The 22538-nt window shown below is 60.9% G+C and overlaps 1 protein-coding gene across 8 annotated transcripts; it reads left to right on the top strand.

Annotated features, from left to right (window-relative positions):
* Nucleotides 1-1734: 1734 nt before the first annotated feature.
* Nucleotides 1735-21355, top strand: TRAF2 (TNF receptor associated factor 2). 8 transcript variants are annotated; one of them, XM_037007601.2, is made up of 11 exons: nt 1735-1809; nt 9864-10082; nt 10592-10670; nt 10940-11038; nt 15350-15511; nt 16312-16386; nt 16486-16560; nt 17867-18208; nt 18579-18756; nt 20001-20149; nt 20649-21355. In XM_037007601.2, the coding sequence occupies exons 2-11, from the start codon at nt 9895-9897 to the stop codon at nt 20865-20867; spliced, it is 1566 nt and encodes a 521-aa protein (XP_036863496.1). In that variant the 5' UTR covers nt 1735-1809; nt 9864-9894; the 3' UTR covers nt 20868-21355. The 8 variants fall into 8 exon arrangements, with proteins under 8 accessions (XP_036863496.1, XP_036863497.1, XP_017531244.2 ...); XM_037007602.2 differs by having other exon boundaries at nt 1735-1812; XM_017675755.3 differs by lacking the exon at nt 1735-1809 and adding an exon at nt 1987-2108.
* Nucleotides 21356-22538: the final 1183 nt, after the last annotated feature.

The raw sequence follows: 22538 nt of genomic DNA, 5'->3' as shown, positions 1-22538 counted from the left end.
CTGGTGGGTGGGGGCAGCAGCTAGCTGCAATCCAGTCGGGGCCCTGCTGCCAAGGCTCCCCTCCCTCTGTTCTTACATCCCCACGCCTCGTGGGCGGGGGGGGCATCATAGTAAAATTTAAAAGAAAAAATGTGTGTGTGTGGAAAGCCTCTGAAAGCAGCAGCATTTTCACACTAGCACCATGGGCAAGTACCTCAAGTTGCTCGCCCTGCCCGTGCCAGGTCTGCAGGCAGCTGTCCTCCCAGGAGGTAAGACTTTTCTGGACAAGGTGCAGGGCTCAGGGGGCCCCTCAAGCAGCACCTCTGCAATCCCTGATGCCAGAAGAGCTAGGCCTGACACTCCCGGGAAGGGTCGAAGGCAGGGGGCACTTCCTGATTCTACCCTGAAGGAAGCGGGGTGCCCTGCTGCAGGTGAACCTCCTGTTTGCTACAAGCACCATTTCCTGCTGGGCTGGTGGTTCACTGGATGGCCTTGACCTCCCAGACGCTTAGCCCATGAGCTCTCTCCTTATGGGGCTTGAATGAAACCTCGTTGAACCTGTAGATGGAGACTGGAGAGGTTTCCGTGACTGCGGGTAACGAGCCTGGGAGTTCATGGAACCCAGTTGTCTCCTGAGCGCCGTCAGAGGCAGGCGGCCCTGCGCCGCGCCCCAGGGGTGTGGCACCTTGCACAGGGGAATTCCGAGTGTAAACCAAGTAATGATTTACGCGGTGTGAGCACTTCTGGACATGACATGGACTGTTTAAACCCCGTAACCTAAAAGCCTGCCTGTTTTCTGATCTACTCCATCCTTGAACAGCTCTTCTCGCTTCAGATGGTCCCCTGGAGTGGAGATTCCAGATGTGCTGTGTGCCCTGGTGAGGCGTTGCCCCGATCCTGCTTCCTTCTCTGCGAAGTGGAGCGATCCCCACCTTGGAGTGACGGTGTGAGGCGAGAGGCTGTTGGTCAGACCCTTAGCAAATCCCCAGGTCGACCGGAGATGATCTATCCTGTCCCAGCGTTCCTTTGGCAGATAAAGGAACAGACTGGTCTCAGGGGGGGTGGGGTCACTACTCTGGCCTGGCCTCTCAGTGCTATCCCGTTTTTCTGGCCAAGACCACCACCACCTTGTTTCTAGATGTTTCCAAGTGCATGTTCCACGTTGCCATGTGTCTGGAGGCCAGGTGGTGCATTTTAAATTTTGTTTGGTGGTAAAATTCACATAAAGTGATTCACCACTCAAATCATTTTAAAGCGGACAGTGCAGTGCCATTTGTACATTCATAGTGTCGAGCCACGATCATTACTCGTTCTAGGACATTTCACTCCCGCAAGGGAGGCTTCGGGCACCTTCATACCCTTGAAGTTAGCAGGTGTCTTTTTGTACTTTTTTCATAAATGTAACCCAGATTGAGGCTCTGCCCTGAGCCGGGCGCTGGGCAGGGGAAGGTGCCGCCGCGGCGCGTTCGGCCACGAGCTGGTCCTCCGCGGTCGCGGCCGAGCTCGGAGGAAGAGAAGAGCCGCGCCAACGCCGGCGGACTGGGCTGCGGCCAACTGAGGCACCTTAAGTATCCGCGCCGCGGCGGCTCCGCCCAATAGGCGCCAGCGGCGGCTCCTTGCAGCTCCGATAGGCTGCTGTGTCAGTCCGTCAGGAGGGCGGGTCCGAGAAGGAGGCGGGCAGAACCTGGACCAATCGGCGCCCGCTGCGGCTCCTGCGCGCTCCTGGTAGGTCCCGGCGTCAGTCCGTCAGGGCGAGCTCGGGGGCGGGTCCGCGGCGGCGGCGGGGGCGGCTGTGGCGGCCGGGCGCGCAGTTCCGGGCGCGCGGCGAAGGTTGTGAGTCGGGCCGTAGGGATCGGGTCGGGTCGGGTCGGGATCTGGGGCTGGGGCGGGCGGGCCAGGTAAGGGGTCGACGGGTCGCGGGAGTGGGGCGCGCGGCGCTGGAGGCAGAGCGTGGAGGCAGGGCCGCCGACCCGCCGACCCGCGGCCTGAGGGGATTTCTCGGAGCAGGAAACTGAAAGTCGGAGCGGGGCCGGCGCCGAAAGTTCGCGAACGCCGGGCCTGCTGCCGGGGGTCCACGCGGGGTCCGGCGTGGGGTCCACAACGCGGCGACGTGCGCAGGCGTCTACCAGGTCGGCACGGTGCGGGGGTCCACGACACAGAGTCCCAGCTTGGGGACATGGCACAGGGCCCACGACGCAGGGCCCGTGGCTGGGGATCCAGGACACGGAGTCCGCGGTGCAGGGTCCTGACCTGGGAGCTCTGGCCTGCGGTCGCCGTGCCCCCGGCCGAGCCGCCCCGAGCCTCCGTCGCCAACGCGAATGGCCTGTGTGCGTCCCACCCCTTGCCTGGATCCCGGCCGCGGGCGCCCCTGCCCCTGCTTGGTGGCCCTTTCCTGCTCCCAGAGGAGCTTGTGGCCTGCTCAGGATGCGGCCCAGCTCCCTGAGCTTCTGGGGTGACACCCGGGCCTCTGGGCCATCTTTTCTCTGCTGCCCCCCCACAGCCTCTCCAGAAGGCCCCAGTGCCCCCTGCCTCCCGTCAGCCTTTCCTGGTCTTGACCCATCCTCCTTCCAAGTCTGCCCTCCTTCCTCCGTCCCTCGAGGTGTCACCTCCCCTGCCAGCCCCCCTCGGAGCTTGCCGCCCCGTGGATCCCTAGCAGAGTCTTGGCCGCGTTAGTTCAGGGTGCCAGCGTGTCAGCCTCCATCCCTTTCCCCTTCACGGAGGGAAGCCTGTGAGAACGGGCTCGGGCCCCTTGGTGTCCGCATGCGGGCGTCAGGCGGGCGTTCTGCGCCGGGAACGAGGTCCGAGTGCAGGCCCTGGGAGGCTGGTTTTGGCTATAGGGTCCAGAGCCTGGAGTGGGGTGCCCCGGAAAACTGTTCAGGGGGCTGCGAGGCTCTGTGGACACAGCGGGGTCACTGCCGACTGTGACAGTGGGCAGCCCGGGACAGCACAGAGAGAGGCACAGAGGCACCCACCCAGCCTTCACTCTACTCACAGCCCCAGGTGACGGTCAGGGCGAGCTGGGCCTGACTCCCAGCCCAGAGCAGAGGTGCAGAGGCCACACCTGGCCCTGGGTGACTGGGGCCACATGTCATCTGCCAGGACAATGGTGTTCAGTTACTCTGTTACTGGTTTTAGGTAGAGGTCCAAATCAGCCTGAAATTGCTTGAATTTTTTTTTTTCCAAAAAATGTTCATGTTACTGCATGAGTCCTCATGTGCTGTCCAGGACAGGAGCCCGGACCGTCCACGTGGGGCTGTGAGTAGAGTGAAGGCCGGGTGGGTGCCTCTGTGCCTCTCTGGCTCATTTGTAGGGGGCTACAGAGGGGCAGGGGAGGGGCTCTCAGCCAGGGGTCTCTCATAAGGAGTTTGAACTTACTGATAATGGAGTAGATTTTCTGCAGTGGCTGTGATTTGGGGTCGAGGTCACAGGATTTACAGTGGTTGCTTGTTCCTAGAGAAAGTGCTTTTTCACTTTGTGTTTTGAGAGTCAGGTTTGGGGCCCCCGACAGTGGGAGATGCAGCCTGCCCACCTGTCCACCTCATGGTTGGTGCACTGACTGGCCTCTGCCCGGCAGGTGGATTTCTACAGTGGGACATCTTGAGCATTAAGGGCAGGAAGGTCCAGAGAAGGAACACAGAAAGTTACCCAAACAGCCCTGAGATGATGCAGAGGATGGGGTGTGTACCTTCTGCCTGCTCTGGAGTCTAGGCGTTTGCACGGGGCCTGCTCCCTCACAGTCTGGTGAGGACCATCATGGTGGCCCAGCTATGTGTGTGTGTGTGTTTGGGAGTGGTGGGGTGGCATATCACTGTCCCACCAGGGTGCCCCATTCCTGCCCAGAGGGATAGAGCCTGGAGAGGGGAGGCCAAGAGGCAGGCACAGCTGGTGTTCAGGTCTAAGCTGAGATGTGCCAGGCCCCAAGGAAGAGGAGGGTGGAGACCACGTCCCCTGTAGGGCCAGCAGGTGGTGGTGGTGTCATTTGGGGCAGGTGGGCTTGTGGCCTGCTGTGATTCAGGGAGATGAATACACAGCGGGGTGGGGGTGGGAGGTGCAGCAGAGCGGGGGACTCGGGTAGGATGGCTGACATGGGTTCCAGGACTGGGGTGTCCTGCGATGGAGTGGGGTGGGGACACAGCTGGGCCAATATGCAGTCAGGCGGAAGGGCCAGATTAATGGATGTAGGAGTCAGTGGACTGGCAGGAGGGCGTTCATGCACCCCGACACAGGCCTGGACCCACCCTCCCCTGCCTCCTCGTGTATGTAGTGGGGACAGCACCACAGTCCCAAGGAGAACAGAGCAGGTGAGGTGGCAAGCTTTGCCACACAGGAGGGAGAGCCAGCACCTAGATGCTTTGGGGAGGTTTGGCAGGGAAGGCCGCACTGAAAGCAGACCCTTGGGTGGGCAGCAGGGAAGCCCTGGGGGACTGAGGGAGGACCCACTCAGTCCCAGTCGCAGGCTAAGGGCCCCTCTGACTGCCAGGGCGACTGGAGAAGGCTGTGGCAGCGAGTCAGATTGCCGGGGCCGGTGGTCAGGCTCTGACAGAAGCAGTGGTCAGATTCCAGGTGTTGATAGAAGCAGACCAGTGGGTTCACTAACACATAAGGGGCGGGCAGGTAAGGAGAGTGGTCTCCAAGGGTTTGCTGCAGCTGCTCAAGGGGGTGCTGCATGCCCAAGGTGGGGGCGGGGCACAGGCCCCTGGAGCTTCCCATAGGGTGGGGGATGTATGCCCGGCCCAGGGCACTCCTGCCCGGGTAAGGGAGATGGATGGGAGGCAGGAGGTCGTCTGGGTCACCAGAGTCTAGGCTGAGACCTCAGAGGCACAGAAAGGCAGCATCATCATTAGTTAATCTCTCCAGTTGAGAGTCTTTAATGAGAGAAACTAAGTGTTGACTGCACAGTGCTTCACACCAGCACTGGGACATTGGAGAGGTCCTCGCTGACAACATGTGCCCATGATGCTTTAGTATAAACCATTGTTGACATTCATATGGTACCCGACTACTATTTGGCGTTATTTTGAGTCTGGACTTACATGTAAAATTATACTCTCGAAGTGGCTTTCCAGCCCTTGGGCTCACACTGATGGCTGTGCACTGATTAAAGTCCCCAAATGCTGCCTAAGTAGGCTTGTTACGGAGGTGGTTAGAACCGGGTGCAGCCAAGGGAGAGGTGATGTGGAGTCTCAATATGTCCCAGAGTGAGTGGGCTGCCTTGGGGGCAGGAATGTGACAAGCCCAGCCCCTGGCATCAGGGTGTCCTAGGTGAAGGCCCTGGGTTGAGCTGTATTCACTGGTGACATGGCCGTGACCCAGCAGCCAGGTGCTCCAGTGTCCCAGTTCACATGGGTGGGGCTGTGCTGAGTTGTCATGGCGGGACAGTCTGCCCTTTGCAGACATGTGCACTGATGCAGCGTCCACACACCCCAGGTGAGGCCCACCCCCCACAACATGCCAGCTGAGACTCACCTTCCCCCCAACCCAGGTGAGGCCCACGTCCCCACACACACATGCCAGGTTAAGCCTGCCTGCCTCACACACACACACACACACACACACGCCAGGTGAAGCCTGCCTCCCTCACCTCCCCCCCAGGTGAGGGCCACCTCCTCCCACACATACACTCCAGATGAGGCCCACCTTACCCCACCCCACACACACCCCCAGGTGAGGGCCAGCCCCCTGACCAGGTGAAACGCCCCCGGTGAGGCTTCCGGAGCCTCCAGCCCAGCCATGGTCTCAGTGATTCCCTGCAGAGGTGGCCTTTCTTAGGGCCCTCCTGCTTTGCTCTCAGGCGGGACCTGGGTTTTTGAGGGGGGCCTGCAGTCCAGCCATCACTGCAGCACAGAGATGGGAGAACAGTGCTTGGTGACCCCACTCTCCTGGGGGACTTCTTTCATGTCAAAGCCTGGTTCTGAGGTTGCTTCACCGCTTTTAGTACCGTTAGACAGTTATTTGGAGTGAACATGTATGAGTCTGCCATAGTTAGGGACCTCACCATCTTTTTTGACTCTGGGAACAGAAAACCCACCTTTTCTTTTTGAGTTAAGGTGTATACATAGCAGCCTAGAAGCCTGAATGTGCAGCACACACACTGGTCCGTGTACAGCCATTCCCAGCACCCAAGGCCCCCATGACCCTTGCAGGCAACGCTGACCCCTAAATGGAGCACTTCTGTGTCTCTCCACTCAGAATGCCTCTGACATCAACTCCGTGGGTTTCCCGTTCCAGCACGTCTCTTGACAGGCGCCACAGTCAGGGCTGAACTGCTGACGACCTGCCATAACCCAGGGGTTCCCACGACCCCTCCTTGGGTGCACAGACTTTGCCCAGGCAAGCGTCCATGCCTTCTCCAGCACACCACTCTCCCAGCACTGCGACCTTTCGCCAAGCTGGACATGCTCGGGGGCTTGGTTCCCTGGTCAGTGGTGTGGTCGGCGGTCTCTGGGTCTTCCCCTGGCAAAGGGCTGGGTGAATCACAGAAGTGGCCCCCCTGTCTTGTTACTCAGGAAACCCCAGGGGCTTTAGGAGCTCTGTGGCAGGAGTCAGAGAGCAGGTCAAATACCTGTTTGTCGCAGTGCCCCACCTGCAGCATGACTGCTGTCCCAGGTCTGTCACCCTGGACCTGCTTTGCCAGCCCTTGAACTTCATTTCGTGGGAACTGTTCTGTAAATACTGTTCTGCATCTGGTAGAAATGGCCTTTTACCATAAGAAGAAAACAAATCCTACCATTCGCAACAACACGGATGGAGCTAGAGGATATTATGCTTAGTGAAATTAGTCAGGCAGAGAAAGACAAATACCAAATGATTTCCCTCGTTTGTGGAGTATAACAACAAAGCAAAACTGAGGGAACAAAACAGCAGCAGACTCACAGACTCCAAGGAGGGACTAGAGGACACCAAAGGGGAGAGATGGGGAGGGAGAAGGGGATTGAGGGGTATTATGGTTAGTACACATGGTGTGGGGGGATCGCGGGGAAGACTGTAGCACAGAGAAGACAAGTAGTGACTGTGGCATCTTACTGCACTGATGGGCAGTGACTTCAAGTGGGGTATGGGGGGGGACTTGATGATATGGGTGAATGTAGTAACCACATTGTTTTTCATGTGAAACCTTCATAAGAGTGTATATCAATGATACCTTAATAATAAAAAAAAAAGAAATGGCCTTTTAACAAAAAGTAAGTGTTGTTTGGAGCTAGTGCATTAACGTCAAGTGTCTTATTGGGATGAATGGTGTGAAATCGGGATAGGCTGTGAGAGTATTTGCCCACACACTCACATGAGTCCCGCAAGTGGACATCACTCTCACTTTTACAACCTTCCCTGAGAGTCAGGGTTTGGGAGGCACCCTGGAAGCTCGAAAGGCCCAGTAGAATGTCTAGCTTCAATTGGAGTGCCTGGCTCTCTGTCAGTTGCCTGACCACCTGCTCCCCTCTGTGACACGTCCAGTGCAGCTGACCCTGGTGGTCTCGGGGAGCCGCCAAGCCCTGTGTAATTCAGTGGGAGGGCGTGGGCAGGCTGCCGGAAGCTGAGACAGGGCTGGAGGAGGCAGGAGTGTCCCACGTGTTGGGAACACCACATCAGGAGAGAGACAGGATCAGCCTTCAGAGCGTCATGTTTCGGCTCATCGATTTTGAGTGTGATTGTGTCTACAGTTCTTAAGAGTCAGATTAAATTGTATATACACAAGAGATTTGAATGCGATGTCTAAGTATTTGAATTCTAAGGCCTCCCCTCGTGCAGCGTGTGCTGCTGGGTGAGCCCTGGGCTAGAGAGGCTGTTTCCCCAGGTGTGACAAAGAATAACAACCCAGCCCCCAGCCATGCCCTGTGGCTATGAGGTCACCGCAGAGCAGACAGACAGGTCCAGGCCCAGACGTGCGTTGGGGCATTTTCCCTCTTTTATCACACAAAAGAGAGCATTCTTGTGGTTCTTTGAGATCTAACAGGAGTAAAAGTGGGATTAATAAGGCCTAATAAAATGGGCTCAGTGTGCCATAGGAGGTGTGACCAGGAGGTCAGGAAGCTGGGCCCAGCCGTGTTTAGGCGTGATGTCGATGCCAGAGAGTGAAGCCATGTCTGACAGGCACTCAGGAAGCTGTCAAGGGAAGCTTGAGAAGAGAAATGCGTCATGAGCTTGAGGAGGATCCTGGTCCACTGACGTCCCCTCCTGGCCCTGCCGTGCAAGGCCCCTGCGGTCGTAGGTCCTTCGCGCTTCATAGTTTGTTCTGCTTGACATGATGAATACATGGTAGGGTTGTGACCGAGAGAACATGGCTTTTTCACTAGTGATGTTTAGAAATAAAACTCTCTAGTATAGTTGAGGGCCATGATTTTTAAGCCATTAAAAGGCCCATGAAACCAATTTAGTGACATGATTAGAGAGAAGAAAAATGGGAAGTGCGGAAGGCCTTCAGAGTGTGTGCCTCACAGACCCCCTGCTGTGGTCTCATATACACACAAGCTAGATCGAATATGACCTGAGAAAATGCAGGCTGAGGGGTCCCTCCTCCTCGGCCTGGCCTGCCAGCCCTGTCAGACCGTCTGCAAGCTGTCGGGCCCTTTGCTGGGCTCTTCTGCTGGCAGCCTTCATTCATAAGCAGCCCCATCTGTGCTCACGTATCTACATCATGAGGGCTTGAAAGGACAAGATCACCCAGTGGTCACCTGGATGGATGGATCGTGCAGGGGCCCAGGCAGAGAGGGAGAGGGAGGGTTGGGGAGGGAGGGTGTGCCCTTCCATGAGTGACCCCTGGGGCACAGCGTCCTCTCCGTCCATAGCTGGAGGAGTAAATGCAGGTCATGCCCATGTGAGTGAGTGCGTCTGAACGTGAGGCCTCACCAAACTCCAAAGCCAAGGAGTCAGCAGAGAGTCGCCTTGCCCAGCAAAGGAAGATGACATGCTGTCCTGCCTCCTATAATGCCAGGCTGTCACGGGACAGCAAAGACAGCCTGTGGACATTGGCACCGTCCCGCGCGGACCGCCTCTCCTGGAAAGAGGTGTTGTTTCAGAACGTCATGGCTGAAAGTCGGTGTGCCCCCCTCACAACATGTGCATCTGTGGGAAGACACTCAGGATGTGTCCCCGGGGTGGCAGGCAGGGCCCCCGGGAGAGTGTGCCCAGGGACTGCAGGCTCCTGCGTCTCTGGCCTTTCTGCATTAGGTGTGCCTCACTTTCAGGGCTGCGGGCACTTGCCCTTTTCCATGGGAACCTGTCCATCAGACGCGCCTGTCCCAGTAGCCTTGTCTTGGGGGTCTTGCCCAGGCCTGGTGGATGGCAGCAGGAAGCTCTTACGTGAGAGGGATGCTGGCAGTGGTGGACAGGGAGCCCGGCGGTGGTGCTGCATATGCGGTGCAGCCGGTCTCGGGGCCGGTACTGTGGGGCTAGCAGTTGGTGTGGCCGTCTCCTGAGGCTGCCTCAAGCCGGGGGCAGTAGCTGGGGTTTCCTGGCGGGCTGATGAGGTCTGTGGCACAAACCATCCACCATTCTGAAGTCTTCTTGATCATAGGAACCCCCAGAGCCAGAAACGCTCCAGGATCAAGGAGCGCAGCACTCGAGTGGCACGAAGGTGGCATCATCTGTGCTCAGATGCAAGCTGGCCTAGGAGCGGAGCCCGGGCTGGGTGACTTCAGGGACAGCCTGCTGGGCTCAGAGCTACGGGGCGGACACCCAGGGCTGGCTGTGCAGTGTGTGCAGGCCTCCGCACCTTGGGTTTGTAGCGGGAGACTGGTGTAGGTTATCTCCAAGGCTCCCAGAGCACAGAATCCTGCTTCCCAGGTTCTGAGGGGTCAGCTCACCACCCCGGGCCCCTCGGTGTCCGGACAGCCACTCAAGTTAAGGCAGCTCTCTGGGCTGCTGTGACCCACTGTGTTCTTCCTCAGGGCTCGGCAGTTTGCCGGGCGTGCGGCTCTCATGGCTGCAGCCGGTGTGACCCCTCCCGGCTCCCTGGACTTGCTGCAGCCCGGCTTCTCCAAGGCCCTTCTGGGGGCCACGCTGGAGGACAAGTACCTGTGCTCAGCCTGCAAGAACGTCCTGCGCAGGCCCTTCCAGGCCCAGTGTGGCCACCGCTATTGCTCCTGCTGCCTGGCCAGCATCCTGAGGTACGGCGGGCACCGGGTGGCTCTGGGCAGCTCGTCTGCACCAGGTGAAATGCTCCCTGGTGGCACAAGCCGCAGGAAGCCTGAAGGCCAACTCAGTGTCGACACAGCAGTTGTGGGTATGCAGGTGAAATGTGGCATTGCAGCGGTTCCTCTGCTGCCCTGCTGTTCACGTGGGTCTTGGGGAGCATAAAGCCACACCCCAGCTCCACTAGTCTGAGTGGGAGCTGGCATGTCCTGGACCCAGGGACCTTGCTGCTCGTGGGCGTGGTGCCCAGCTGGCCAGCAGGTGCACCTGTGTGAGCCTGAGCCATTCAGGGCACCCTTGTTCATGGTGGGAGGAATGAGTGTCGCCAGAGGATGGGAATAAATGTTGTAAACATCCTGCAGTTACTTAGGGCTTGTCATTGACTTGGTGACAAATGAGAAAAAATGGGGTCGAGCTGGATGGGTCTGGATGGGACGTTCTCCACGGCAGACTCGATAGCCCACCTTCCGCTCTCTCCTGCCAGCTCCGGGCCCCAGAACTGTGCTGCCTGTGTGCACGAGGGCATATACGAGGAAGGTGTCTCTATTTTAGAGAGCAGTTCGGTAAGTGAAAGGCCTTTGACTTAATGTTGAAATGATCAGACGTGGCTGGTGTTCCCTTTAATAACACGACCGCAGAATGAAAGCGTCTGCCATGGCCCTGGTGGCTTGTAAGGGTGGCGGCCCTCATGCTGCAGCCATTGCCTTGCTGCTGCAGGGACATCTGGAGCTGGGACTGGCAGCATGGACAGGTGACTGGGTCCCTGAGCCTCAGTCCAGGCAGGCAGCGGGCATCTGGGCAGAGGCTTGACCGCACGGCGCTCTCTCCCCAGGCTTTCCCGGACAACGCTGCCCGCAGGGAGGTGGAGAGCCTGCCGGCCGCCTGTCCCAGCGAGGGCTGTAGCTGGAAGGGGACCCTTAAAGAGTATGAGGTAGGGCCTCCAGTGCTGGTCCAGCCTCCAGGGTGAAGCCCCACCCCCAGAGCTGCCCTTGGCCACCCCTGCCTTGCAGGGGTTCAGCCTGGTAGCTGTGTGCGGGGAGGGTATGGTAGCTGCCCAGTGACATCACTTAGCACCACAGCCAGCCACATGGCAGGCCTGGGGCTACACACTCTCTGCCCAATTTCCTGGTCTGTCAAATGGGAACGCAGGCCATGGCATCCCCTGCCATGGCAGTGGTGGTGAGACAGTGTGTGTGCAGGACCTGGCACTGGCCTTGAGCGCCACTGGCCCTGAGGGCACTGCAGCGATTCCGAGCTGCAGGGAAGCATAACTTTCCTATTTTGAGCTGTATCAACTTGGAAATCACAGTGGTAGCCTGCACATTTGTCCTTTGGGCCAGCCATGGGTGTACATCTTTCGCTGTGTCTGTAGGCAAGGCTGGCCTGCGCCCCTCTCTGCGTCGCCATGGTTGGGGTGGCCATGTGATCGGCACCTGGCAGCTAACCCCTAGCCAGCAGGCCTCCCCAGTGCACGGCCTTCCGCCACCGCCTCCTCTCAAGGAGCACATCAGAGTGACTTGCAGGTGAGGGCCGCTGGCAGTGCTGTGTGCAGGTGAGGGTATGGACAAGGTGCGGCCCGTCCAAGCCACAGAATAACATCCAGCCCAGGGGGGGAGGAAGCCATGACCTGTGCTATGGCACGCACAGGCCTGCAGGCATCGTGCTGAGTGAATGAGCCAGCCACTGAGGACTAATCCTTCAGGACCCCACTCTGCGAGGGCCGTTAGAGCAGTCAGGCTCGCAGACGGGAGGTGACATGGGAGCTGCGGGCTGGGTGGGAGTTGTGTTCCCTGGGGCAGAGTGATAGGCAGGGTTCTCGGAGCAGGGAGCCCATTGGCGAGGCAGGAGCGTGGAACCCCGGCTCTCCCATGCCCAGGCAAGCTGCCCAGGGCTGCTCGGCTTTGGGAAGCCCCCTCTCAGGGACCAGGCTTGGGGCTGTGACAGTCAACAGCAGGGGCGGGCCGGCTCCAGTTGGGATCCCAGGTTCCTGGTGGCTCCTGCCTGTGTGCTGTGCATCCCTCCCTCCTCCTCTTAATCTGATCAACTTTGTGCAGTTTGGGCTTTAAGTTGTTTTGCAAGTGGAGCTGCTTGGCCCTGTCTGGGGAACACCCTTTGGTGGGGCCTGAAGTGGAGCAGCTCTGGCCACCTGCGCCCTTCCTGGGAGTGAGGAACTTCTGCCTCCTTGGACAGACGCCCCGCATGGCCCAGAGCCACAGCACTGCACACGTGCAGCCAGGGGCCTGCTCTGCTGTTACTGCTTGGGGCTGTCCAGAGAGCAGGCCTCAGGTCAGGGTCTCTCCTAGGAGGATGGAGAGCCCAGCAGGCTTGGAGGCAGTGGGCACAGGAGGCTGTGTGGGGCACGGGAGTGGGTCGTGGTATGCCCTGCTGCCTTTGGAGGGGACCAAGAGAACCCCGAGGACAGGTGAAACAGCGCCCCAGCTCCTAATTCCTCAGGTTTCTGCTGCCCTCTGACCCGTGGTGTAGCCACTGGCTTCATGGGCTTGGGGCTGAGGGTCGGGGACTGCAGCCAGCCCATGGCTTGGCGCTGCAGCCAGCAGGCATGCAGGGTGGAAAGTCCCTGGCTGCAACGGAGAGCTCTGGAAAGTCCCTGAGAGGGGTGGTGTGGTCATGTGGGAGGGCAGGCGCTGCCCTTGGACACTTGGCCTGGCCTTTAATGTCTTGATAAAATCTCTCTCAGGCTGGAGTGTCACAGGCTTGAGGGGTCAAGGCCCAGTGCTGACCACCTCTGTAGGGGAGGCCCCGCCCTTGTCTCTGAGCCAGCCTCTTGGCCCTTTGGGGCCCTCAGACCTGGGTGGCAGGTGGCATACTGTGCTCCCACCGTGTCTGAGTTACTGGAAAAGTGTGGAGAGAGGGGGGAAATCCTTTGTAGCCTTTGAGTGTGTTTTTCCTTTGTAATGATGTCTAGTCTGCTGAGAACCCAGGGACTTCAAACTCCAGTTGATTGGATGTTTGCAGAGCCCGCCCGGCCTGGGGAGCAGGAAGGAGCTGTGGGGCAAGGGCAGCAGGGCCTGTAGAGAGCTGCAGAGAAGGGCCCCAGGGGGACCCCAGGCAGCTGACGAGGGCAGGGAGAGGCGAGGCTGAGTTGGGCACGCCTGGCCACCACATGTCCTGGTGGACTCGGCCAGAACGCCTGTTGGCTGCAGTGCCTTATTTGGACATGGCTGAATGATACCGATTTCTGTGAAGCGTGTGTGCATACCTGAGCAGCCTGCCCTGAGAGCTTGCTGGGGTGGTGGTAGGGAGCTGTGCCTGCCCCGTATAGGCATGCTGCAGGCTCCCTCCTGCCGCCGCGGTCCTCACCCTGGGGGCTCAGGCAAGTACTGTGTGGGCCAGTGCAGGTGCAGGTCTGGGAGGGCTGGGCCACGCACCCTACCAGGAGCCTTTGAAAAGCTGTCAACAGGGAGTAGTGGCAGGTCTGCTAAGCAGCTGCAGGGCCAGTGTGGGGGGTGCCCCCGGGAGGGTGAATGGAAGCCATGGGGAGCCGGGTCTCCTCCTGCTCCGCCGATGTTCCTTGGCTTTGTGTGGCCGGTTATAGCCTGGTGCACCGCGGGCTGTGGGGGATCAGCAGGGAGGCTTGCTGGGGACACGGCACTGATCTGGCGTGTGCATGCAGGGGGCCGCAGGGACAGGGTGCCTGCTCCGGGAAGCACGGTGCACTGCGCACCACGGCTGCCTCTCCGGAGTTCACCTGTCGCTTCTGCTTGCTCCCAGAATGGCGAGCTTTGGCCGCAGCAGCCGAGCCCAGCGGCATGTCAGTGTGCCTCCTCGGAGTGGCAGGGCCACTCAGAAGGTGCATGTGAGGCCCTCCTGTTCTCTCCAGTCCGCTGCCACAGCTGTCCAAGGGAGCCCTGAGGATGGGTCCTCCTGTGGGCACTGCTGTGGAGCTGCTGACAGCACCAGGGCCTCCTGCTCCTGACCCCCGCTGCTCAGCAGGCTTCCTTTCCCCAGGTGTCCCCTGGCACGCCGGACGTGCTGTAGTGCGTCCTGTGTACACCTTGAGTCGGGCCTGGTGAGAGACCCAGAAAGGACAGATCCTGCAGAGCCCCGCCCGCGCAGGCCTACCCAGCCCTTCAGGATCCAGCGAAGGGGGGCGCCGGGCAGGGGGAGCTAGTGTCTGATAGGGATAGTGTCGGCTGGGGAAGATGGGAGGTCCCGGTGGGGGGGGTGGGGACAGCCTCACACCAGGCGGATGTGCCCGATGCCCCTCAGCTGTGCACTTAGAGACAGCTTGGGTGGTAAATGTTAATGTTTCTCCACAGTAAAAATAGCATTTTTTAGCACTGTTCCTCGGCCTCCCACCCATTCCCTGCCTGATTCACAGCAGACTTTCCCTGAGGGCGCCGGTGGGTCTCCCCATCCCCCGGCCCTGCAAGGCCTGTCAGGGTTGGGACTGGCCTGTCCTTCCATTGCCCTGGAGGGGTTGGGCCTCCGGTCCCTTGTCTCATCTCCCCGGCCAGGTCCTGGTGCCATGTCTCCCCGGGCCCTCCGTGGCTGTCTGTGTCCATCTCACTCTCAGGAAAGCGGCAGCCTGAGATGCAGCGGGGTTTGGATCCCTGACCCCACGACCCCGCTCCTGACCCCTAGCCGGAGAGTGTCGCTTGCTGTGCCCAGGCCTCGCCCAGCCTTTTTTCTGGATCGCTGCTGCAGGGGTCCCAGGCTGGGGCCCCTCCTCCTGAGGCCACGCCGTGCATGTCCCTGCCTGGCTGTCAGCTCCAGGACGGTGGGGCCCGCCTGCAGCAGGGGTGCTGGGACGCATGGGTGGGGTCCTGAGTTCCTGCTCCTCCTTCTCCTCGCTCTGGCCCTTGGCGCCTCAGCACAGCACACCGGATCTGCACCGCCCGGTGCCCAGCAGGGCCTTGTCCCTCGGTCAGCTGGGCTCTGCCCCTGTGCCCCCCACTCCGCATCCCAGTCCTCTGTGGCCCTGTTGTCCCTCAGCGTCACTCCTGAGTGGTCCCCTCTGTGTCCTGTGGGTGTGGTGCAGGGAGGGCCGTGCTTAGAGTGTGGTGTGGGTGGGGGCGGCCAGCAGGACTGGGTGCAGATCTCTGACCTGGAGCACAGGTGTTGGAGTGGCTGCAATTCCTGGCATTTGGCATGCCACCCGTGCTGGGCACTTGGGGTGACACAGGATCACCAGTACCTCGGTGCCGAAACCTACCGGGAACCTCAGCTGCCCAGAGCATCCCCCGTGCGCTCTGTTGACGCTCCGCTCCCTTGCCACCAGAGCTGTCACGAGGGACACTGCCCGTTCATGCTGACGGAGTGCCCAGCCTGTAAAGGCCTGGTCCGCCTTGGGCAGAAGGAGCAGCATTCGGAGCAGGAGTGCCCTGAGAGGAGCCTCAGCTGCAGGCACTGCCGGGCGCCCTGCTGCTGGGCCGACCTGAAGGTGAGGGCCTGGGCCGGGCCTGGTGGTGGCCGGGACCACGGATGCCAAGCCCGGGATGCGGCACCAGCTCCTCAGCCCTTCACATGCAGCCATGTGGGGACAGGGTTCTTGGGGAACCGGGCTCACGGGGATGGTTGTGTTTTAGAAAGCTCCCACACAGAACGGCAGGGCCAGGCCGCTTCAGCCTCGCCGGGCTGGTCCAGCCTCCCGTGCTTGGCCTTTTCACCTACGAGCTCCTCAGGGTGCTGCGGCGGGCTGGCGGGCCTTTTCCAGGGCTGTGTGGGTCATCGCGTCTACAGCTCAGCGGTGACGGCTTATCGCCAGCTCACTAGTACCACGTTTCTGGCCGTCGGTCAGCATCTGCAGCGTTGACTTACGGGAGCTGTGACCCAGGCAGGGTCCGCAGCCGCACTGCTGTCTACAGGGCTCCCTCTTTAACGCCCCAGCATCTCTTTACTTTGCCATTCATTTGAAGAGCTGGGCCCTGCCGCATGTCCTCAGGATCCCATGGAGGTGTTCCGGCTGTGCTCAGGCCTCCCCTCCTGCCAGAGTCCCCCTCCCCTGTCCTCCCACCCCTGTGCCCGGATCCAAGCCGCTGTCCTGCACCCTCCACGGCTCGCTGGTGACCCCACCCTAGTGGTGGTTGGTGGCTCACCTTGTGTTGCTCTGATAGCTGCTGCTGCATGAAGAGGAGGCCCAGAATCTGAAACTCCTGCCCCCACGAGTGGAGGGAGTTCTGGGGACCTGCCCCGCCTGACTTTGGGTACCCTGGGCTCAGGCTCCTGACTGCTTTCTTTCAGGCACACCACGAAGTTTGCCCCAAGTTCCCCTTGACTTGCAACGGCTGTGGCAAGAAGAAGATCTCACGTGAGAAAGTGAGCCGCTTCCCAGAGCCCCTGGGGATGGGCACGGCGACCCCTGGCTGGGCTCTGACCCCTGCGCAGAGCATGTTGCCACAGCGCACCTGCTTCCAGTTTCAGGACCATGTCAGGACCTGTGGCAAATGCCGGGCCCCGTGCAGATTCCACGCCGTCGGCTGCCCAGAGCTGGTGAGTCTGTGGGGCCAGGTGGCGCCACATGCGCATCCTGGGAGCCCCGGTTGCCCAGAGTAGGGGCAGCAGGTTGCAATGACCCAGTCGCTTCCCACTGCCTGAGCGCATGTGCCCCACGCTGCCCCCAGCGCTCCCAGCGCTCTGGCTCCTCTTGCCTCCCTTGCTGCCCCTCAGGCGCCACAGTCAGCTCCACACAGTCCTCCCATGCGCTCCTGGGACCCCAGCTCCAACCCCCCATGTGCTGAGGGTGCCCAGCACCTTGTGCCCCTGGGATGCGGGCATCTCAGAGCTCAGCCATGCCCAGTCCGCCCACCTGCCTGGAGGAGCACCTCAGTCACCCAGCTGCTCCGGCCCCAGCCCAGCAGTCATTCTGGGCCCTTCTCTTGTCTCCCACGTGCTGGCCAGTCCGAGGAACAGCCTCCATCTGCTGCCCCTTCCCTGGCCCTCAGGACCTCAACCCACCTCCCCTCTGCTCCCATACACCTGCCGTTTGTCTCTGAGTGGCCCCTACTCTGTCCACATGGAGCCTGCTGCCCTGTCCTTGCCCTACCCTGCAGCTGAGGGCCCAAGGCCCTGGGAGGATGGCACACCTGCACTCTGCCCCTCCAGAGCGTCGTTACTTGGTGACCTCTGCTCCCCGGCCTTCACTCTCTCTGACACTGAACAGGCACGGTGCCCCCGCTCCCTCGCTCTGGCTGCTGCGTGGTGCAGGCCCGTTTCCGCTCAGGCCTGGGGTTCCCTGGTGCAGGACTGTTGAGGCCACAGGATGCTTGCTGCCTCACCTACCTGGGGGTCAGTCGAGGTCTTCCAGTCTGGTTCCAGCTGGGACTGGCATACTGTCCTCCTTAGGCCCCAAGTACAGCCATGGGGGCACTCCCAGAATGGTGGGGGTCTCCTGTCGGAACCATCAGGAGCTGCTCTGGGTGGACCACCTCACAGGGAGGCCTATTTGTTTGTTTGTTTCAATTTTCTGAGAGCATCTACTAACGTTTTAAAATACAGATATCGTGAAGGTTTGGAAGAGATTTGGCTGCAGAGTCAGATTTGTACAGTACAGACTATTTAAAGAAGTTCAGCTTTAGCGCTGCCCCCACTGTGTGCCCCCACCTGTTATTTAAACATAAACAAGTCCTGGGGGAAGGTTTGTGTTTCTGGAACATAATCGAGTCCAGACGCCGCAGGTGAATGGGACGGAAGCACCATGGCCACCTCGTGCCCCACCTTGCTTGGGGCGCATCTGTGCTCTGCGGATCCCTGGGTCGGGCATGCAGGTGCCGTGCCAGCCACCGTCCGGTCTTCCCAGGTGGAGAGTGAGAAGCGGCAGGAGCACGAGGCACAGCGGCTCCGGGAGCACCTGGCCATGCTGCTGGGCGCTGTCCTGGAAGCGGAGCACCTCCCGGGAGGCAGCGGCCCTCTCGGCCAGAGCAAGGGGCCCTGGGAGGCTGGCAGGCCGGGCCCTGGGGTGGAGCTCTCCAAGGCCGAGGAGCTCCTGCAGAGGTGCGAGGCCTTGGAGAGGAAGACGGCCACCTTTGAGAACATCGTCTGCGTGCTGAACCGGGAGGTAGAGCGGGTGGCCATGACCACTGAGGCCTGTGGCCGACAGCACCGGCTGGACCAAGACAGGATTGAGACCCTCAGTAACCAGGTTTGTGCCCTGGGCAGCTTTCTGAGCTGGGGCTCAGTCACAGCGCCATGCTCTCCGGCACAGCAACCATGTTCTGGGTTGACTGACTCCCCTTGAGCCCCCGTCAGTGGTAGACCTGGGCATCAGGTGGCCATGGGGAAGATGTCCTGCTTTGTGTAGCCTCACCAGTGCCTTTCCTGACCCTGGGGTTGGGTGTGGTTGGGGGGCCCCCTGGGGATAGAGCCAACCCAAGACAGGCTGAGCCTGGTGAAGCCCCAGGAGCAGAGACAGCCTCACTGCCATGCCAGACCACCCAGGAGACGGAGTGGGCACAGCTCTTCCCGCCATTCACATGAGAGGGAGGTGTCCTCACGGGCCCCCACGCCCCCAGGTGCAGCAGCTGGAGCGGAGCATCGGCCTCAAGGACCTGGCCATGGCCGACCTGGAGCAGAAGGTCCATGACATGGAGGCGGCCACCTTCGACGGCGTGTTCATCTGGAAGATCTCGGACTTTGCCCGGAAGCGCCAGGAAGCAGTGGCCGGCCGCACTCCCGCCATCTTCTCCCCAGGTGCTGCTCTTCTGGGCCCGCATCCCCTCGGCTTGGGGCATGTTCCCTGCTCATGCCTGAGCAGCTGCACTGAGAGGGCAGGGGGACCCCAGCCGTGGCTCCTCGCGCCTGTAGCACGGCGCCGCTGCTGAGGCAGGACTCTGCCCCTCCAAGGCCTCACCGCGCTTGACCCCCCTGCAGTCTGCTGGCCGCACTGCTGGTTGTTAATCCCCCCGTGCCCCCCAGCCAGTCTCTGCGAGGCATGTCTGTACTGGGAAAGTGCTGCTGGAGGGGGAGGCAGTGTGCTCTGCACGGCCCCCTTGCCCCTGCCAGGCCACAGCCGCACCCTCAGGTGCTTCCTGTGCGGCCTCACACGCCACGGCCTCAGGCCCCTGTGTACACTGACCCGCCACCCTTGGAACAGAGCACACGAGCCCTTTATCTTGATGTTACTTTGGGGAGCTTGTTGGGGAGCACGTGGTCCAGAGTCCAGGCTGAGCAGGTATCGGTGCCTCTCCCGGGTGGATCCGCAGGCAGGGAGAGGAACGCAGGCCGCGTGCCATGGTGTGTCCTGGGCCAAGTGCACACGCCTGCCTTCCGAGTGGGGTGGGAGGGAGGCGTGCAGTCTGCTGGGTGCTGTCGCTGGCATGTTCCCTTGGCAGTAGAGGGAGTTTGGGTCCCCCGTGGGCTTGGCTCTTGGCGAGACGTGAACGTGAAATGGGCTCCTGGTGGGCATTGGTCTCCACTCAGGCAGAGGTTGCCGGCCCTGACCCACCTGGCGAGTCTTGGGCAGGAACTGGGTGGGCACGTGGGGAGCCGAGGGGGTGGTTTCTGGGGGCTTGGGGAGAAAGCAGCCAGGGCCACTGTCTGCAGGTGGCCTGTGTCCCACAGCTTGTCTTGTCACTTGAAAAACCAGCCAGCGTGTTTCTGGCTGTGTTCTGGGCACCCCACTGGGCATCCGATGCTGGCTCTCCCCACCGCCGATTGCCGGCCTGGAGCCCAAGCCGGTGCCTCACCCTGTGGTTCCCACCACCCAGGGCGTCATGGAGAGTGTGCGAGCGCCTTCGGTTAGACTCAGAAGTGCCGTTTCTGCTGCCACGTGGGGTTTCTGAAGTTCGTTGTCAGTGACCGCTAACTTCACAATTTGAAAGGAGCTTCCCTTTTCACACTCCCGCACCCAAGCACGTCCATGTGTCTGTCTCAGGGAAGGCGGCGGGGACCTTGGGCCCTCACAGGCGCGGGCTCACTGGCTCCTTCCCCTGCAGCCTTCTACACGAGCAGGTACGGCTACAAGATGTGTCTGCGCGTCTACCTGAATGGAGACGGCACGGGGCGCGGCACGCACCTGTCGCTCTTCTTCGTGGTGATGAAGGGCCCCAATGACGCCCTCCTGCGGTGGCCTTTCAACCAGAAGGTACGTGAGGCTGTGGGGCACCTCGGAGCCCCAAGCGGGGAGGCCGTGGGAAGGACGCTCGTGCTCCTGGTTGCAGGGCCTGCGCATGGGGCCCTGTCACCACGGTGCCCTGGCTTCTACATGCTGGGCACATGCCCAGGGGTGGCATCCCAGCCTCAGGACCAGCAGGTAGAGAGGCTGCCACGGAGTCTGTTAAAGGAAGGAATACAGCTGAAGGGCCTCGTAGGAGGCGATCCAGCACTTTGAGACCCAGAGTCGTTCTTGGTTGACTCCACGTCAGGTGTGGGGCCTGGGGCCCTCGGGAGGGATGTGGGCACAGACCTGCTCCTTAGGGCTGGGCAGTGGGCACTCCCTGAGCTTGGAGGCAAGAGGACATGTACAGATGGAGGTCATCGAGAGTGGGTGCAGGTTGGCATAGTGCTCACCTTGGGCTGCAAGTGTGGGTAGACAGGTATGCTGGGCTGATGGGGGTGACCCGCTGGGCATCATCTCCTCCCAGGTGACCTTAATGCTACTGGACCAGAACAACCGGGAGCATGTGATCGACGCCTTCAGGCCTGACGTGAGCTCGTCCTCTTTCCAGAGGCCAGTCAGTGACATGAACATCGCGAGCGGCTGCCCCCTCTTCTGCCCTGTCTCCAAGATGGAGGCCAAGACTTCGTACGTGCGTGACGATGCCATCTTCATCAAGGCCATTGTGGACCTGACGGGGCTCTAGCCATCCCCCACCAGGGCCAGGGCAGGGCAGCTGGTCCGGGGCTCAGTGAGGTGCTGGTGCGCCAACCTGAACCTTGCTGTGGCTTGGTGGGCGCCTGCCGAGTCCGAGTTCCCCTGGGAAGGGGCTGCCTCCTGGTGTAGGCACTCAGCTGCCGGCTGTGCAGGAACCAAGGCCTGCCAGGGCCTCCCTGGGCAGGGTTCAGTGTGCAGCTGCAGAGGATTGGCCAGAGTGAGGCAAGCAGGGCGGATGGCCTTCAGGGAGGCCCCTGCCTCGGGCCCTGGAGAGAAGGGGCATCATGGGGCTCTGCTGCTGCTCTGAGGGGGGGGTCCTGGGCTCCAGCCTGGCCAGGCCAGGGGCGAGGAGGGCGCTCTGTGTCCTTGGAGCATCCCGTGTGCCGCCCCCGGAGAATGTGGGGGGCACACTCAGCCCTGCCGTGAGGCGTGTCAGCTGCCGTGGAGAAGTTGCTATTAAACTGTTCGTTCAGTCTCTGTGGTGAGAGGTGTCCATTTGGCTTTGGCCTTGTGGCAACCCTCAGAGGGTCCTCCCGGCTCCCTGCCCTCCGCTGCCCTCCCCATGGCACCCTGCCCCTCCCTGTGTCCCCAGCAGCTTGAGGGCCTCTGCTTCCTTAGGACTCTGAGCTCTGGGGCCCTCAGTGAGGCTGGCCGGGCCTTCTTGAAGCTTCCTGGAGAGCAGGGCCACATGTGCCTCTGATTCAGGTGTGCCCCACCCCACTGCAGCGGAACCCAGCCCCAGAAGGGTGGCCAGTGGCTTTGTTTGCGTTTGGGGACTTGACGAGAGCATTCCCCCCAGAACCAGGACTTGTCTGGGTACCAGGCATTTCCTCCATAACTGGCAGCCATGGCACCCTGACTACAGGAGGAAACCTCAGTGTGACCCGGGTTGGGCCTCAGCCCTGTGGGTCGGGCAGACTCAACACGGAGTTCTGGCTGGCTGTCCCCCAGTGTGCTGGGGGCTGCTCGTGTGTTCTCAGGACTGGCTGGTCTTGGGGCTCCGTGACACACTTGGCTTCCCCTTGACACAGTCGCTCCTCTGTTTTGAGAGGCCGAGACCATAGGAAGAGGGCAGTGGGGCGAGCGCCAGGGTGCGTGGCATGTCTGAGCCAGGCCCTCAGTTTCAGTGAGCAGAGGCCTTTTGCAGGGAAGCTGATGCCCTTTGGTTCCCGCCCCTCCCAGTCCCCAGGAATGGGTCCTTCCCTGCTTCATTTCTGCGTCCACAAGCAAGAAGGCTGCATTTCCTTCAGTGGGGCTCACTCCGTGTTCCTGCAGAGGGCTGGTTCTCTGCCTGCTGGCGTACACCGTGGCAGGTTTGACTGCCAGGCTGTGCCCTGGGGCTGCACCCCTCACTGCCTGCACCCTCCAAGGTCCCCAGCCCAGATGCCCACATCGCTCTGCTGACCTGGAAGGAGAGCCCTGGGTGCCTCCTGTCCCATCCTGTCCTGTCCCGCCATAGCTTCGGGCTTCCTGGTGCGGGCTGGCCGCTGTGTAGGAGACAGCCCCTGGGCTCCGGGTCAGCTTCCTGCCCCAGAATCTCGGGAGGCTTGCCCACCTGTCTGTCCATGTCTCTGCTGGATGGTGGTCTTGTTTTCCTGCTGGTTGGAAAGCGTTCCCCATTTTCTTGGTCCTTGGTTGTGGCTTTGACCTGTTTGTGAAG

Source organism: Manis javanica, chromosome 2, assembly GCF_040802235.1.
Source record: "Manis javanica isolate MJ-LG chromosome 2, MJ_LKY, whole genome shotgun sequence".
NCBI classification, from domain to species: domain Eukaryota; kingdom Metazoa; phylum Chordata; class Mammalia; order Pholidota; family Manidae; genus Manis; species Manis javanica.
Note: the sequence above shows the minus strand (reverse complement) of the source record. Positions and strands in the feature narration are given on the sequence as shown.

Bases quoted from the DNA above. Each gene is read 5' to 3' on its own strand.
- TRAF2 (XM_037007601.2), top strand. From the start codon at position 9,895: ATGGCTGCAGCCGGTGTGACCCCTCCCGGCTCCCTGGACTTGCTGCAG. The intron at 16,387-16,485 runs GTGAGCCGCTTC...ACCTGCTTCCAG, and splicing joins AGAAGATCTCACGTGAGAAA to TTTCAGGACCATGTCAGGAC. The intron at 18,757-20,000 runs GTGCTGCTCTTC...CTTCCCCTGCAG, and splicing joins TCCCGCCATCTTCTCCCCAG to CCTTCTACACGAGCAGGTAC.